Raw genomic sequence first — 17,187 nt, forward strand, 5'->3', positions numbered from 1 at the left:
CTGAAGCATCTCAGTCCACCCTCTTAATTGGGCTGCAGCCTATTTACTCAGAAGTGAATACAGGAAGCGGATGTGGCTCAAGCGATTGAGGCACCAGGGATCAAACCAGGGACCTCCCATATGGGAAGCAGACACTCAACTGCTTGAGCCACATCTACTCTCTTAGAAAATTACTTGGGCAAGAATAGCCAAAAATTTTTTGAAAAAAAATGAGAGAGAATTTGCTCTTCCAGATATGAAAAATACTGAGAGTCTGTTGTGATTTTGCCTGGCACTTGTACTGGAATCCACTAAAATCAGTGGAATGGAATAAATTATTGAGTTAGAACCAAGTATATATGACAGTTTAGTATACAATAAAAGTATTTTTATTTTAAATTCATGGTGAAAGGATAAGCCATTCAGTAAAAGTTTTGGGGTAATTGGCTATTTGTTTAGAAATAATCAATTAGACCCCCATTTCATATTACATACAAAGATAATTTCTGCTATATTAAAATGCTAATTATAAAAAGAAATCATAAAATTATTTCATATAATATAATTTTATAGAAGAAAATATATATCTGATTCCTAGCACTAGCTTTCATTAGCAGTTTGAAGGATATCTTTCTGAAAATTTACTATGTGTATATCAAAATATTAGATTTTTATTTTTTTCCTACCAAAGGGGCATTCTACTTTATTTTCTGAAACTACCATAATATACTTAATCAGATTCTATTGTTGGACATTTTGATTAAAGTTATATTTTTGTTATTACAGTAATTCTGTAGTAAACATCCTTGAACAAAGCCATGTACTCCTGCATAAGGGATTATATTTCTGGAAGTTGAACTCCTGATTCAAATTGTATTAAATTTTGGAAGATATTGTTAAATCATTTGATAATCCATGTTAGGCAAGGTGTTTGGGTTTTTATTCTGAAAGCTAGGTGGAATTTTTAAAGTATTTTAATCAGTATGATTAATTTTTGTTTTAGATAGAATGCTCGTTTTTGTGAATTATATTATTGTATTAGAAACTAAAACTGAGAAATTTAAAAATTGTTTATTAACTCATTTTAATAGTAATAGTAATTTAATAGTGATAAAGTTATGTATTAGTATAAATAATGTATTTATAAATGAAAAGAGCTACATTTTTCAAAATAAGAGAAAACAGAAAACATGTCAGTGAGAAGAATGGCATTTTTGCAAACCTCTTTAATGTCTAAATATAATTGGCTGGATTCTCAGATCTGTTTCTGCATTCACTCTGTTGCAATATGCCATTTTGGTTAAAGTATATGAAGAAAATCTTGCCTCCCACGCATATACAGTTTCAAAAGGGCAGAGCACTTTAGTAGTCTTTTCAGGTAATTGTAAATATTCTTTAAAATTTGTTAAGTGGTATTTTCTTATAGATTAGTTGCCATAGGGAATCTGAAACCATATTAATGAACTTTTCTCATTCTTATATTAAAACCCATTGGCCTTTCTCACACTTTGATGGATCTTTGACTCATAAATGATTTTATAACATCAAGCCTTGGTCTTTTGGAAATAATTGTTTACTAAGGTATACAGCTCTTAAAATGTTGACACATTTCACTACACAATATTTTAAAAATCACATTTGTTAATGTCACCACTGATTTTTTAAAGAAAAATCTCTAAGTATTAGGAAGCTGTTGATCCCATCATGATGGATGCAAGTTTTCTAAACTTCTAATTTTTGCTTGAAAGCTTATATTTTGTCATTGGCCACAAATACTGCCAGTTGTTCTCCTCTGAAGTGACAGTCTCACTTTGTTCAATTTTTTAAAGATTTATTTTATTTATTTCTCTCCCCTTCCCCCCCGTTGTCTGCTTTCTGTGTCCATTTGCTATGTGCTCTTCTGTATCTGCTTGCATTATCCCATGGCACTGGGAAACTGTGTCTCTTTTTTGTTGTGTCATCTTACTGCATCAGCTCTGTGTGTGTGCGGCCCCACTCCTGGACTGGCTGCGCTTTTTTCACATAGGGCGGCTATCCTTATGGGGCACACTCCTTGCGCGTGGGGCTCCTCTACGTGGGGGACACTCTTGCGTGACACAGCATTCCTTGTGCACATCAGCACTGTGCATGAGCCAGCTCATTACACGGGTCAGGAGGCCCTAGGTTTGAACCCTGGACCTCCTATGTGGTAGGCGGATGCTCTATCAGTTGAGCCACATCGCTTCCCTGTTCAGTTTTTTTAATCAATTTTATTTTATCTATTTTATTTTTCATGATCTTTTTCCCCTCCCCCCTGCCCTGTTGTTTTTTGCTGTCCGTGTCCATTCACTATATGATCTTCTGTATCTATTTCTCTCTTTTTTTGGTCTTCCCTTCTTGTTTTTCTCCTCTAAGACTCACCGGGATTTGATCCTGGGGATCTCTGGTGTGGAGAGAGGTTCCCTGTCACTTGTGCCACCTCAGTTCCTGGTTTCTGTTGTGCCTTGCCTTGACTCTCCCCTTCGTCTTTCCTTTTTGCTGCATCATCATGTTGCTGCATGACTCACTTGTGTAGGCACTCACATGAGCACTTGGCTCACCATGCGGGCACTGGCTTGCCACGTGGGCATGCTTTTTCTTTTTCACCAGGAGGCCCCAGGGATCGAACCTGGGTCCTCCCATATGGTAGGCGAAAGCCTTCCCTTGTTCAATTTTTTAAAGCAGTTTTATTGAAATATATTCATATACCATACAGTCCATCCAAAGTGTATATCCTTTGGGTTTTAGTATAATCACAGAGTAGTGCATTCATTACCACAATCAATATTAGAGCATTTTCATTACTCCAAAAAGAAAAAAACCTCAACTCCTTAATAGTTACCTTTCAATCCCTCTATCTGTCCCCTCTCATACATATCCACTAATCTAATTCCAACTCTATAAATTTATTTATATTTACATTTTGCCTAAATGGAGCCAAACAATATGCAGTACTTTGTATCTGATTTCTGTCACTTAAGATAATCCTCTTTTTTTTTTCCACGATCGATGAAAAAATTTTAATATATTACTAGTCACTACAGCCCATAGTTTGCTTTAGGTGCATTTTAGCTCAGATACCACCCCATTATTAAAATCTTATAAATGTACACTTGTTCTGCTTCATTGAAGAACATTCTTAAATTTGTGCTATCAAACACACTCATCATCTGCAAATGGGTTCAGTATGCTATACAGTCCCATGTTTAATCCTTTAGCTTTTCTTTTAGTGACATACACAACCCTAAACTTTCCTTTTCAATCACAATCATATCCCCATATTGGCACTGCTAATTACATTCACTCTAATGAGCAATCATCACCTCTATAAAATTCCAAGCATTTACAATCAACCTCATTACCAGTTCTGTACAAATTAAGCCATTGCTGTCCATTCTGTATCCTCATTTTATCTTGTCTTTATCAGTCTTCTGGCAATGAACTCTATGACTTTGCTCATTATACTTAGTTCATATGCGTGATATCATACAGTATTTGTCCTTTTGTGTCTGGTTTGTTTCTCTCAAGGTAATAGCCTCAAGGTTCATCCATGTTGTCTTGTGTATCTCAATTTCATTTCTCCTTCCTCTTTTTTTCTTTTTAAAGATTTATTTTTGATTATTGATTCTCCCTCCATCATTGTTTGCACTCACTGTCTGCTCTCTGTGTCTGTTTGTTGCATCCTGTCTGTGTCTGCTCTTGTTTTTAGGAATTGAATCCAGGGCCTCCTATGTGGGAGAGAGGCACCTAATCACTTGAGGCACCTCCGCTTCCTGTTGTGTCTTTCATCGCCATTCCTTGCTGTGTCTCTTGGTTGCATCATCTTATTGCGCCAGCCCATCGTGGCAGATCGTTAGGAGGCAGCGGGAACTGAACCCAGGACCTCCCATGTGGTAGATGGGCACCCAACTGCTTGAGCCACATCTGCTTCCCTTTCCTTTGATTTTTGTTTCAACTTATTCTAAATCTTTAAAATTGCCCTGTTTATTTCTCAAAACAAGGTGAGGGACCCAGTAATGGGGCACAGGTCAGATTCTAGGGATAGGAGAGACTCCAAAAAGCCTTTTTTTAACTTTCACTTTCCCAGCCTGCCAGAAGATGGCGCTCTTCTGCTAACCCATCCACAGGAGACATGGGGTGTTTCTGGGTCAGTTAGAGCCAGGATTCAAAGCTGGGCCCCGCTGTTTAAACTCACTGAAGAGAAACCGCACTCTGCCCTCTATCATACCCTCCCTCTTCCCGGGGAGGAAACCCTCTGCTCCTTCTCAGTCGGCAGTAGTCAGCCGCAGTTACTGAAGCTGTTCACCTTCAGGGTGGGGTATGGGCGCCCTTCCCTGCCCTGGGAGTGAGTAAGTCATGGTCTTCGTTTTGCCCTCTTCACCTCTGCCTTCCACTCCCTCTTGGACAATGCACGGCCTTCCCCTGGTCTGCAATTCCCAGAGCAACTGCTTGGGACAGCTTCTGCCCCTCCTCTGTTTTTGTAAGAGTGGGGAGCCCTGCCTCTCAATGTTCAATTTTGAAAAAATGTCTGCCAAATACCTAAGTTTGAATAGCCATAGCTTCTCATTGTATTTCCTGAAAATGTGGACAGTTCAGTTCTCAATACAATGGCACTTTTTTCCCCCCTTGAGATAACCATTATACTGCTTTATCTGCAATTCCTATTTCATCTCACAAAATATTAAAAAGATGCATACTCCGGGGTCAAGGTGTAAACAATTGATCATTTTTGCTGTTTCATTTAGGACATACTAATATGAAACTTGTTCCCCTTGTGAGTACTTCCTGAGGATGAATATAATGACCGTAACTAGAATGAATTCTAGTACAGTTCTCTGCTATGCCTTGATCTGTGCCGAGGCTCCAGCAGTTTTTCCCACCATGGCTTTTGCACCATCAGTGCAAATGTCAACATGGTGAAAAAAGACAAATAAGGTCTTAATATTATTGTGAAAATAGTTTGACCTCACAAACCCCTGAAAAGTTCTCAGGAATACCTGGGTTTTACCAGCCACGTTCTTGACAATTACTGATGGGTAGATCATTCCTTCAAAAAGTTTGGTTGTGAAGGGAAGGAGAGATGGTGGTAGATAGAGATGTAGAATAAGAGAGAGTTTGGGTATTCATTTTTAAGGTAAGATAAATTTGAGAACAAAATGCTGATGGGAAAGAGCCAGTGGCCAGAAAGGAGTTAAGGACTCAGCAGAGAAAAGGGCAGGTGGGAGCAATAATTGAATGACTGTACAGCTACCTTGTCTGTTACTTTAGGTCTTGGTGTTTGCTTTAGAATAGCAAATGCTATTTTGTTTCTGTCTGTACTGCCTCCTGTCCTCCAGTTTGGTATTCTCTGAGCTTCCCAGATCTGTGGTTTGGTGTTTGTCATTAATTTGGAAAATTCTTAGTGATGGTTATTTCAAATATGTCGTCTCTTCTTTTCTCTCTTCTTATACTCTTGGTATTCTCATAATACTTGTTTTATACCTTTTGTACTCGTATAACCATTTTGGATATCCTCTTTTGTTTTCATTCATTTTTCTCTTTGCATTTCAGCTTTAGACATATCTTCAAGTCACTGGTTCTCTCTCTCTCTCTCTTTGTTTCCCCCTCTTTTTTTTGGTCTTTATTTATTTTTTTAATATTATATTAAAAAAATATGAGGTCCCCATATACCCCCCCACCCCCCTCACCCCACTCTTCCCCTCATAACAACAATCTCCATCATCATGAGACATTCATTCCATTTGGTGAATACATCTCTGAGCACCGCTGCACCTCATGGTCAATGGTTCACATCATAGCCCACACTCTCCCACATTCCACCCGGTGGGCCATGGGAGGACATACAATGTCCAGTAACTGTCCCTGCAGCACCACCCAGGACAACTCCAAGTCCCAAAAACACCCCCATGTCTTGTCTTTTCCTCCCACTCCCTACCCGCAGCAGCCACCATGGCCACTTTCTCCACACCAATGCCACATTTTCTTCGACTACTAGTCACAATAGTTCATGAATAAAATATCAGTAAGCCCACCCTAATGCATACTCTATTCCTCCATCCTGTGGAACTTGAAATGGTTGTGTCCACTCCACATCTATATCAAGAGGGGGCTTAGATTCCACATGATGCTGGATGCAATCCTTCTGCTTTCAGTTGTAGGTACTCTTGGCTCCGTGGTGTGTTGGTTGACCTCCTTCAACTCCATGTTAGCTGAGTGGGGTAAGTCCAATAAACCAGAGTGTAGGAGCTGAAGTCTGTTGAGGCTCAGGGCCTGGCTATCACATGGTCAGTTCAGAGATTCAGGTCCCCTGGGTATAGTAAACCCCAGCACCAACTACAGTTCCAGTAAAAGTAACAGGAGAGGCTTGTGAACAAAGATCACAACTAAGTCCAGCTCCATCACACAGAAACACAAACTCCAAAGTAGGGCCAAATGACATGGCACTGAACTCCATCTACCATGACCATAGAACCTGTGGATCTCTGTAGCCCTCAGAAAAACCAATACCCGGGGTTGTATCTACTTTATCTGTCTTTGGGACTCTGCTGAGGTGTGCATAAGGGTAACCCCTCTGATAACCTCCTGGCTCTTTTTGGAGACTCATAGCTGTATAAACTCATTTGTCCTTTCCATTTCCCCCTTTGATTCAGGTCAAAAAGCATTTTTAACTCCTGGTATTATATGTAGATTGAGATATTCTGCTGGTCCGAGTTGACCCTTTTATTCAAGGTCATTTTCTAGTTACATCATTAGCTGGTACTTGGTAGTAATCCCTCAGTGCCAGGGAGGCTCATCCCTGGGAGTCATGTCGCACGCTGGGGGGAAGGCAACACATTTACATGCTGAGTTTGGCTTTGAAACTGGCCACATTTGAACAACATGGAGGCTCTCAGGAGGTAACTCTTAGGCACCGTGCAGCTCTAGGCCTTGTTCTTATTTCAGGTGCACAGCCTCACAAGTGTAGTCATTAGTATCAAGAGCTCATTGTTGGATCTTCATTCTTTTTTGGTCTTTGCCGTTGCACTTGGGGGATTGTTACTGTTCCTTTAGGGACTGTGATAGAGCTCCCTTGGCTAGGAACTCAGTACTCCCTACTGATTCTCTTAAGCCATGTTCCATTTACTGATGAGCCCATCAAAGGCATTATGTATTTTCCTTATGGTGTTTTGTTTTGTTTTTATATATCTAGCATTTCCTTTAGATTCTTACAGTTTCCATCTCTTTGCTTATATTAGCCATCTGCTTGTTATCTGCTAGTTTCATTAGGTCACTTAGAATGTTAATCCTAATTACTTTAAATTCCTGGTCTAATAGTTCCAAAATCTCTGCCAAATCTAAGTTTGTTTCTGATGCTCACTTTGTCTCTTCAGACTGTGTTTTTTCTTATCTTTTATCATGCCTTATAATTTTTTTTGAAAACTGGGCATGATGTATCTGGCAATAGGACCACGTAAGTATTGAGTGTGAGGTTTTATTTTTATGTGTTTAGCGTTTACTGTAGCTGTAGGTGTCAGAGGTTTCAATTTCTTTGAGTGTTCTTTTTTGTCTTCTCTGGTATCTTTGGGTTTTCCCAGAAATCTTCTAAAATAGAGTCTACCTTGTAGTTCTCTCAGTAGTAATTTACTTTTAATACCCTGAAGCACAGTTGAATGGTGATAAGGTTGGAGATGGGAAGTTTTCTGTAATCTTTTGATGAAATCTTCATTTTCTTGGTGAGCCAGAGAACTTGGCCTGTGTCTTTTAGGAGGGATGCTTAGTGTTTTATTTTGTTTTTAGCATCTTCTATGAGATGGGGTGGGGGATGGGGGTTCTGGAGTTGGTTAATTGTCTTTTCACAGGGTCAGATAAGTCTTTTATAAAGTAGTTTTCCTCAGTGACCAGCCTTTGTTCCAGAAAACAAAAGATAACACTCTAGGAATATTTCAAAGTGATTGATTATTCCTGTGCTGCTGGAAGAAGCAAGAGGATTGGTTTACTGTATTTAGTATTAGAACCTGGTGGGGTTCCTGGAGGTAAAATTCACTAAAATATAGCTTCCCCTCCCACTCAGTCGGAGACCCAGGATCCTTTTAACTCTCAAGGACCAGCACTTCATCAGTTGCAACTCAGTGTTCCTCCTGATCCTGGCTGTACTGACTGTCTGTTCCTTGTAAGTTGTGATGCTGTGTCTCTAAGCTTTGGGGCAGTGGCTTGCCCTCTCTGTTGGATCTGAGAAGACTTGTTGGTTTTGTTTGTTCAGCATTTTTCTTGTTGTGAAGATAAGAGTGATGACTTTCAAGCCCTTTGCATGTAGTAGCAGAGAGCACATAATTTAAGTTTTTTAGTAGCCACACTAAGTAAAAAAAGGAAGATATAAAATTATATTTAATAATATTTTATGTAGCCTGATATGTCCAAAACCCTATCATTTCCACATGTAATCAGTATAAGTTTCTTAAAGAGATATTTTACATCATGTTATCCACAAGAAGTTATCAAAATCCAGTGTGTATTTTTTATTTATGGTACATCTCGAATCAACCTCGCCATATTACAAGCGTTCAGTAGTCACATGTGGCCTCTGTTTCGGACAGCGCAGTTCTAAACCAGCTTCTGGGGCTATAAGGATGGAGAGGGGGCTGTGCTTGCCATCCAGGATCTCAGAATCTCAAAGAGGCAGAGCCATTGAACACATAGTCAGGACTACTACAGCTCTTTGTACAGGGCGAGAGCAGGTGAGAAGCAAGCACAATGTGGGTGCAACGTGTAAGGAGGCATCACTCTTAGGCTCAACTCTGCACTTACGCTACCCTTAAATTTTGCACCCAAAGAAAGCATCGTTCTTGTCTCATCCTATTCCCAGACCTCCTTGGGAGCTCTTTTTTAAAAAAATTTCTCTCCCCTTCCCCACCGTTGTCTGCTCTCTGTGTCCATTCACTGTGTGTTCTTCTGTGTCTGCCTGTATTCTTGTCAATGTCACCGGGAATCTGTGTCTCTTTTTTGTTGTGTCATCTTGTTGCATCAGCTCTCCATGTGTGCGGTGCCATTCCTGGGCAGGCTGCACTTTCTTTTGCACTGGGCGGCTCTCCTTACGGGGCGCACTCCGTGCGCGTGGGGCTCCTCTACGTGGGGGACAACCCTGCGTGGCACGGCACTCCTTGAGCGCATCAGCACTGCGTGTAGGCCAGCTCATCACACGGGTCAGGAGGCCCTGGGTTTGAACCTTGGACCTCCCATGACTCTATCAGGTCAACCAACTGTCCTTCCTAGAGCTCATTTTTTTGTTTTGTTTTGTTTTTGTTTTTGTGGGAGCTCATTAAAATGTTAAAGCTCACTGCAGAATCTGAAGCTGGAGCCGCAATCCCAGAACTTACAATTGGGAAGCTGTAGAGCAGGGTCCAGGAAGCTGCAGGTCCAGTAAGCATCCCTAGGGATGCCAATGCCAATGTTTCGGGTCTCCCTTGGAGAAACTCGACCTGTGCCTCGGCCTCCCGTGAGAGTTCCATTATATTCCGTGAAATGGTTTCTCTCTTTTTCTTTGAGAGTAGGTGTTGCTAAACTCATCAGACAATTATCTGAATTTTTAGGGGATGCAGTGGGACTCTAAAGTCCCTCTTGTAGAAAGTTCTTGTAGTCTGTAGTGGTGGCACGATAGGACTGTGAACTGAGGAACCCAGAACATGAGGTTATTAATATTGACACATTGACTGTTACAGGGACCAAAATATATAAGGGACATTTCATGGCGAAAAGTGGGGTTGTGGTGGGTAAGAAAAGGTGTGGAAAGAACGGAATTGTTTGAAATGGGAAAGAGCAGATTAAGCACAGTGTTCCCGTTTGGCTTTTCACATTGTGCAGTTTGACACTATCTAAGGCTCCTTCTTCATATCTTGCCTCAGTCATTTATCTGGTCGGTTTTTTTAAGATTTATTTATTTATCCCTCCCTCCCCCCAGTGTTCCATGCTCACTGTCTGCTTTCTGTGTCCATTCACTGTGCATTCTCCTATGTCTACCTGTCTTCTCTTTCAGTGGCACCAGGAACCGATCCTGGGACCTTCTGGAGTGGGAGAGAGGTGCTCAATCTCTTGCGCCACTTCAGCTCCCTGAAGTGGCATCTCTTATTGTCCTCCTGTGTCTCTTTTTCTTACGTCATCTTGTTCCACCAGCTCTTCACATGGGCCAGCACTCCATGTGGGCCAGCACTCTGCGTGGGCCAGCTTGCCTTCATCAGGAGAGACCCCAGAAGTTGAACCCTGGACCTCCTGTATGGTAGACGGGAGCCCAATTGCTTGAGCCGCGTCCACTTCCCTTAACTGATTTTAATGATGCTCAAATAGAAAAAGACAGTTGACAGTATACTGTCAGATCATGGTAGATATGCACTGTAGGATTCATGGTACAGTCATGTGCTTTGAAATGTGTTTATTCAGAAATGTGAAGCAGCTAAAAATGAAGACTTACCTGCTTTTATGTATGTGTGTGTTTGTTTCTGTTTGCAGGTCTCCTCCATTGTATGCTTCATGCTGTCTCCTGGAGCATCCTATATCACTGGACAGTTGATAGAGGTGGATGGGGGTCAGTCCCTGTACAACCATTCATGGACAATACCAGGTGAGTAGTCAAGGAATGAGTGGTCACTAACTCTATGCCTTTATATTCAGATTTTTAAAAAATTTTTAAGTAATTACTGAACAGATATGGATTTTCTCTTATAGCACATCAAAGTGAGCAAAATGTGTCTAGTCATGATATGACTTTTAAAGGAAATGTTCCTAGCCACAGAAAATATCTTATTATCTTTATTATAGAACGTAGATTTATATTTATATATTAAAATTGTGTGTGTGTCTAGGTTGGTAGAATTTGAACCCTAAAAAATATCCTCAATATACATATATGTACAATATATAGGTTGCCATATTTTTAAGGTTTAATTCCTCTTTGTTCCTCTGATAAGTGGCTTGAATATCTGAGAAGGCTAATCAGGCCTGCTAGGCTGGGAAGGGTGATATGGTGCCATTTTGTGCTTTCTTTGTGATATATATTGAGTGAAACCACATGAAGTTACTGTAGCCAAGCTATTCAGTCCATCAGTCAAATAATTTTATAAGGCACAACAAAATATAGAAATTATACACAAACATCTCTATGTAAGTGAGTGTATATCTGTGTTAGATCAAAGAACTTTGGGACTGGAGATACTAAAAAATCAGATAGCCCAATATCTTAATTTTGCAAGACAGATCCAGAGAAGTTAGAAGACATGCCCAAGTTAAAGACCCCAAATCACTCAAAAAATGTTGAAAAGGATATAAAGTACAAATGTAGGGAAGCGGAATTGGCTCAACTGATAGAGTATACGCCTACCACATGGGAGGTCCAGGGTTCAAACCCAGGGCCTCCTGGCCTATGTGGTGAGCTGGCCCACGCGCACTGCTGATGTGCACAAGGAGTGTCATGCCATGCAGGGTTGTCCCCTGCGTAGGGGAGCCCCACATGCAAGGAGTGTGCCCCATAAGGAGAGCCACCCCACGCAAAAAAAGCGCAGTCTGCCCAGGAGTGGCACAGCACACACGGAGAGCTGACACAACAAAAAAAGAGACACAGATTCCCGGTGCCGCTGACCAGAATGCAAGCAGATACAGAAGAACACACAGTGAATTGACACAGAGAACAGACAACCAAGGCAAGGGGGGTCAAGGGGTAAGGGGAGAGAAATAAAGTAAATATATACAAATGTATTTGAACTAGTACATTATAATATGGTTGATATAATACATGCTTATTTGAATTTCACATCAGAGACAGAGGTTCAACGTACACATTTATGTGCAGATAAATCTAATCAAGGCTTAAGACCTTATTTGTATTAATAAATGATTAGTATAAAATTCTAGTTTTATTATTTTCCCTGCCATATTTATTTCTTTACTAATAACATCAATGTGATGTGCATAAGATACTATGGTTTTATTTAAGGAGTTCAACTGGAAAGAAAGAAATGCCTACCTGGTTATCCGATATTTTTTCCTGATAGTATTTAAAATAGGGAGGATGGAGAAAACATTTCTATGCCCCTCACCAGTAGAATTGTGTATTTATTGTGATGTGGTGTGTTATTTTTCCTTTAGAAAGGGAAAGACGTTCTGTGTGACTGCTTCTCTTGTCACCATGAAATGATTTTCTTTTGTAAATCTAACAGTATTTTTATCAGTACAAAGTATTTTTTAAGTTTTTGAGGAAAGCGAAAGAATATACGCCCCTCCCCTGCCCCCAGTGATGGGTGGGAATATACAGCATTTTCTTTAAGATTGCCAGCCCTGGAGGAAGAATGCCTGGGATGCCTCTCCTCTTATCAGGATATTAATTTCTGTAGGCCTCCATTTTCTTTTCTATATGCAGACACTTACAGTATTTATTTTATACAGCTATTGGGAGGATTAAATTAGACGATGCACACAAAGTCCTGTGTCAGATAGGATGCCTTTAGTTGCACCTCCAGCTGGCCTGATCAATAAAGGAATTTGTTGTCTCACATAACCAAAAAGTAGCAACTCCGTGATCTCATGAAAGACCAGTTATGTTTGTTTCCACAGTTTTCAAAGGTAGCTGTTGTTATCACTTTTAACTGATGAGAACACTGAGGTTCAGGAAGAGTAACTTTCCCAGGTTTGGAAAAGCTAGAAAGAGGCAGAGCTGGGATTCAAATCTAGGTCTTGCTCAAAACCTGTGCATTCATCTTAATAATTTCCTTTTTCCTGCTGAGAAAGGGGGTCAGCCAGGTAAGACAGCAAAAAGCATTTGGTGGAAACTAACAGGACAAATGAGGTCAACAGATTTGCAAGTAACATAAGGTTTTGCGCTTATTAACAGATCATGACAACTGGCCTGAGGGAACAGGGGATCTTTCCATGGTCAAAAGGAGGAAGGCGTCTTATAAGCAGAAAGCTAAACTGTAAGCTAAGGAAACAAGGAGGTGTCCTTTGTCTCTGAGTGCCTTAATAGCTTGAGAATACTTTACATGTACTTTATATGAGCTTCTTACTTGTATGGAAACATCACTTTCTGATCAATTATAACTATGCAAATAACTGTTCCTCCTGAAACAAATGCATTTTTAAATCCTAAGCATTGCCTTTTAACCTGTGGCTTAAAGAATTGGTTTTTTTTTTTTTTGGTTTGTTTGTTTTTAGGAATGGAAGTTAACATACTTTATGATTTATGTTTATTTTCTAAGAAAAGTCTTTGAAAAATGGAATCTAAATTTATATTAGAGATTTCATGAACTCTCAGACATTATTATTTAATTATAAAAGTAGAGAGCGAACCCAAATTGTGGCATAATTCTGATTTTTACAACTAGAGTTTTACCATGACTTGATTTTTGGTGGCAAATACGTTGGAATCAGTAAAGCTTTATGGTAATTATCGATGTGTGGTTTTTGTTCATGAAGTCAAACTTGTGTAAAACCTTTAATTCAAAAGAAAAATAAAGTTATTATATGTAGTATTTATTTGCAGTGCTTGATTTGACTCCTTTTCTCTTTGTTTCTCCTTTTGTATGCAAAAAAAAGATATATTAAAATTTATACAAAATAAAGACATTTTAAGGGTTTAAAAGTTTATCTGGGGTGTCCTGAACGTCCGGCATTCGTCCGGCTCCCCCAGTTTGCATGCGCCTCTTCGGCAGCTGGTCATATGGTGAGGGTGGGGGAGAGGGGGCCTCTCTAGCCTGCGGCCTCTGCCTGCAGTCCGGCACGTCGCGTCCAGCAACTCGGGCCTGAGCTCGAGTGTATGCGGCACAGCCATCGGCTTCTGGGCCCTGATAACGGGCCTGCCTGAGCTCGAGCGTATGCGGCACAGCCATCGGCTCCTGGGCCCTGATAACGGGTAGGCCCCGCCGCTCTCGCCCTGGGGTGAAGGTCTTCCCTGATCTGAGAATGGCCACCCCTCCATATGAGCCAGTGGCAGAGACTGGTGTTGGTGACTGTGGGACCATGTACAAGGCCCGTGATCCCCACAGTGGCCTCTTTGTGGCCCTCAAGAGCGTGAGAGTCCCCAGTGGAGGAGGCCTTCCCATCAGCACATTTCGTGAGGTGGCCTTACTGAGGCGGCTGGAGGCTTCTGAACATCCTAACGTTGTCTGGCTGATGGATATCTGTGCCACAGCCCCAACGGACCGGGAGACCAAGGTGACCGTGGCGTTTGAGCATGTGGACCAAAACCTAAGGACTTATCTGGACAAGGCACCCCCTCAGGCTTGCCAGCAGAGACCATCTAGGATCTGACGCGCCAGTTTCTAAGAGGCCTGGATTTCCTTCATGCCAATTGCATTGTCATTGAGACCTGAAGCCAGAGAACATTCTGGTGACAAGTGGTGGGACAGTTAAGCTGGCTGACTTTGGCCTGGCCAGAATCTACAGCTACCAGATGGCACTTAGGCCTGTGGTTGTTACACTCTGGTACTGGGCTCCCGAAGTACTTTTACAGTCTACATATGCAACGCCTGTGGACATGTGGAGTGTTGGCTGTATCTTCGCAGAGATGTTTCGCCGGAAGCCTCTCTTCTGTGGAAACTCTGAAGCTGACCAGTTAGGCAAAATCTTTGATCTGATCAGGCTACCCCCAGAGGAAGACTGGCCCTGAGATGTGTCTCTAGCCAGAGATGCCTTTTCCCCTAGAGGGCCCGGCCCAGTGCAGTTGGTGGTGCCTGAGGTGGGGGAGTCTAGAGCACAGCTGGTGCTGGAAATGCTGACTTTTCACCCACACAAGCGAGTCTCTGCCTTCTAAGCCCTGCAGCACTCTTATCTACAAAAGGGAGAAGGTAATCCGGAATGAGCAATGGAGTGACTGCAAAAGGACCAAGAGAAGGAAGAGAAGCTGTCATTTCCCCTTTTTGGACACTTGAGTGGAGAGACCCGCCACTAAGATAGCAATCTCTGCCTTCATGACATTCCTCTCCCACTCCTCCTTTTGAGGCATATCCTCCTGCCCCCTATTTCCCTACACCAAGAAGTGTGTCCTTTCTTCCTCTCTTCCCTACTTTGATCCTGGGATTTTTATACAGAAAACAAAACAAAACAAAACAAAAACAAACAAAAAAGTTTATCAGGGTTCAGTATTCTGCTTTCAATCAATTTTTCTATGGCAGTTACCCATATATATGAAGTGCCATTAACAAATAGCATATATTCATTGTCTTAGTGAATTAAATTTCTATTAACTTATGATTCCCTTCTGAGGTGAGGTAGCTATTTCCCTTTCTTTATCAGTACCAGCTGCTCATTTTAAAGTATATGATTTACCAGGCATAAAAGTCTCTGGATATAAGAGATAAAGTAAAATTCACCTCAGAGTCTCTTTTAATTGTGATATTTAACAACAATGTTTTACATTTATATACCACGATATACTTCTCCAAATATTTTACCCCATCACCTTGGGGTTTTTTTGTTTGTTTGTTTTTTTGTTTTTAGGAGGTACCAGGGATTGAGCCCAGGGCCTCCTACATGGGAAATAGGCAGTAACCACTGAGCAACATCCATCCGCGCTCCCCCCATCATCTTGTTTTGATGGGGACACTGTCTTCCTATTAAAGTCCCAACTGGCATCCATTGTAGTACCATAAACACACACCAATAATTAACTCTGAAATAGCAAGGAAGTATTACTAACATATGTCTTGCACTTTAATCCACAGATATGTCTGTTTAATCACAATCATTATATGAACATTGAGTAATTTGGCAGGGGACAGTTATTTACTTGACAGGAAATTTACCACATGATTTTTTAAAATGGAAAGCCTCCAGGCTGTTGAAAGTAAGATGCTTTACAAAAATTCGATCCCAGACATTTTTTGTCAAGAACACAGCTGTTGTATAAAGTGAGGCACAACTGTTTTCCTTGGCTTGATCTCCAAAAATTCAGGTTCCCATTTCTTCAAGAAGATCCCACGTTTCATGTGATTTTCCCAGTCTTGAAATCAGTTTTCTCAATGTGTGGTTGTGCCGTGGACACTTGCATTAGAATCATTTGGAGTGATTGTTAAAAATACCAATTCCATTTGTAAAGAATGAGAATGAATCTATGAGTCTGTATTTCAGGCAGGATTCCTTATTGTTTTTCTGCACATTGTGGTTTGGAAATGCCACCTTGGGTCAATACATAGGAATGTGCAATTTTGAGTCACACGTCGTTAGGACTGTTGGACACCAGCTTCCCGGTATTGGCTCTAATTGCGTTTGCCCATACCTTCACCTTCAAGGAATGCTCGTGTGGAATTCCCCTCATCCACATCCCTACACACTCAGCCCACTGCCACAAATGCTACCTCCTCTCTTCTCCCTTCAATCTGAGTCTTACTCATCTTTTAAGGCCTCACTCAAGCCCTACCTTCTCTGTGAACTCTCCATGAAATTCTGAAAAAAGCAGCGTTTCTTTCTCTTTACTTTAACCCCACTTTTCCGCTCCATAGGCAGCCTCTTCTTTTTGGTGATTTCCTCCCCACAAGTATCCCTGGCCGGCATTGGCGTGGTGGTATATGTTGAGCACTTGGCCCTTCAGGGGGAAATGTCCTGATGTGTGGCACTTCCCCATTTCTGTCATGTAAATCCTCCTACCAAGGCTGACTTCAAGCTACCGTTGTGATGTCAGATGTTGAGAAGAGATCAGAATTGAGAGAGAGGCTCAGAGCATACCATAATATAGTATTTCCACTAAATAGATACTATGTAAATGACCTCAAGGGCACAAATGATAAGAAGATGCAGTAAAAAAGTGACGAAGTCATGAATTTAGAATATTTATTACCTGTGTTTTTTTTAAGATTATTTTTATTTATTTCTACTCCCCCCATCCCCCGCTCCCCCTGTTGTCTACTCTCTGTGTCCATTCACTGTGTGTTCTTCTGTGTCTGCTTGTATTCTCATTAGGAGGCTCCAGGAACTGATCCTGGGACCTTCTCGAGTAGAGAGAAGCGATTACTCTTTTGCGCCATCTCAACTTCCTGTTCTGCTACATCTTATTTTCTCTCCTCTGTGTCTCTTGTTGTGTCATCTTGCTGCGCCAGCTCTCCTATGTGGGGCGGCTTTCCCGTGCTGGGCGGCGTTCTCACGCAAGAGGGCATTCCTGCACAGAGCGGGATTCCAGCGTGGGCCAGCACTCGGCGTGGGACAGCTTGCCCTCACCAGGAGGCCCTGGACATTGAA

The 17,187-nt window shown here is 41.4% G+C and overlaps 1 protein-coding gene and 1 pseudogene across 1 annotated transcript in view; both read left to right on the top strand.

Annotated features, from left to right (window-relative positions):
• The window catches only part of LOC139439298 (peroxisomal trans-2-enoyl-CoA reductase-like), a 145,113-nt gene extending 131,626 nt beyond the window's left edge, over positions 1–13,487 (top strand). Inside the window, exons 7-8 of the mRNA XM_071216135.1 lie at positions 10,477–10,588; positions 12,851–13,487. Of these exons, the coding sequence (XP_071072236.1) occupies positions 10,477–10,588; positions 12,851–12,936 (198 nt within the window). The 3' untranslated portion in view covers positions 12,937–13,487. The remainder of the gene's footprint in view (positions 1–10,476; positions 10,589–12,850) is intronic.
• Positions 13,488–13,917: 430 nt separating this feature from the next.
• On the top strand, positions 13,918–14,815 carry LOC139439257 (cyclin-dependent kinase 4 pseudogene; annotated as a pseudogene).
• The last annotated feature ends 2,372 nt before the right edge of the window (positions 14,816–17,187 follow it).

Source organism: Dasypus novemcinctus, chromosome 7 (genome assembly GCF_030445035.2).
Source record: "Dasypus novemcinctus isolate mDasNov1 chromosome 7, mDasNov1.1.hap2, whole genome shotgun sequence".
NCBI lineage: Eukaryota > Metazoa > Chordata > Mammalia > Cingulata > Dasypodidae > Dasypus > Dasypus novemcinctus.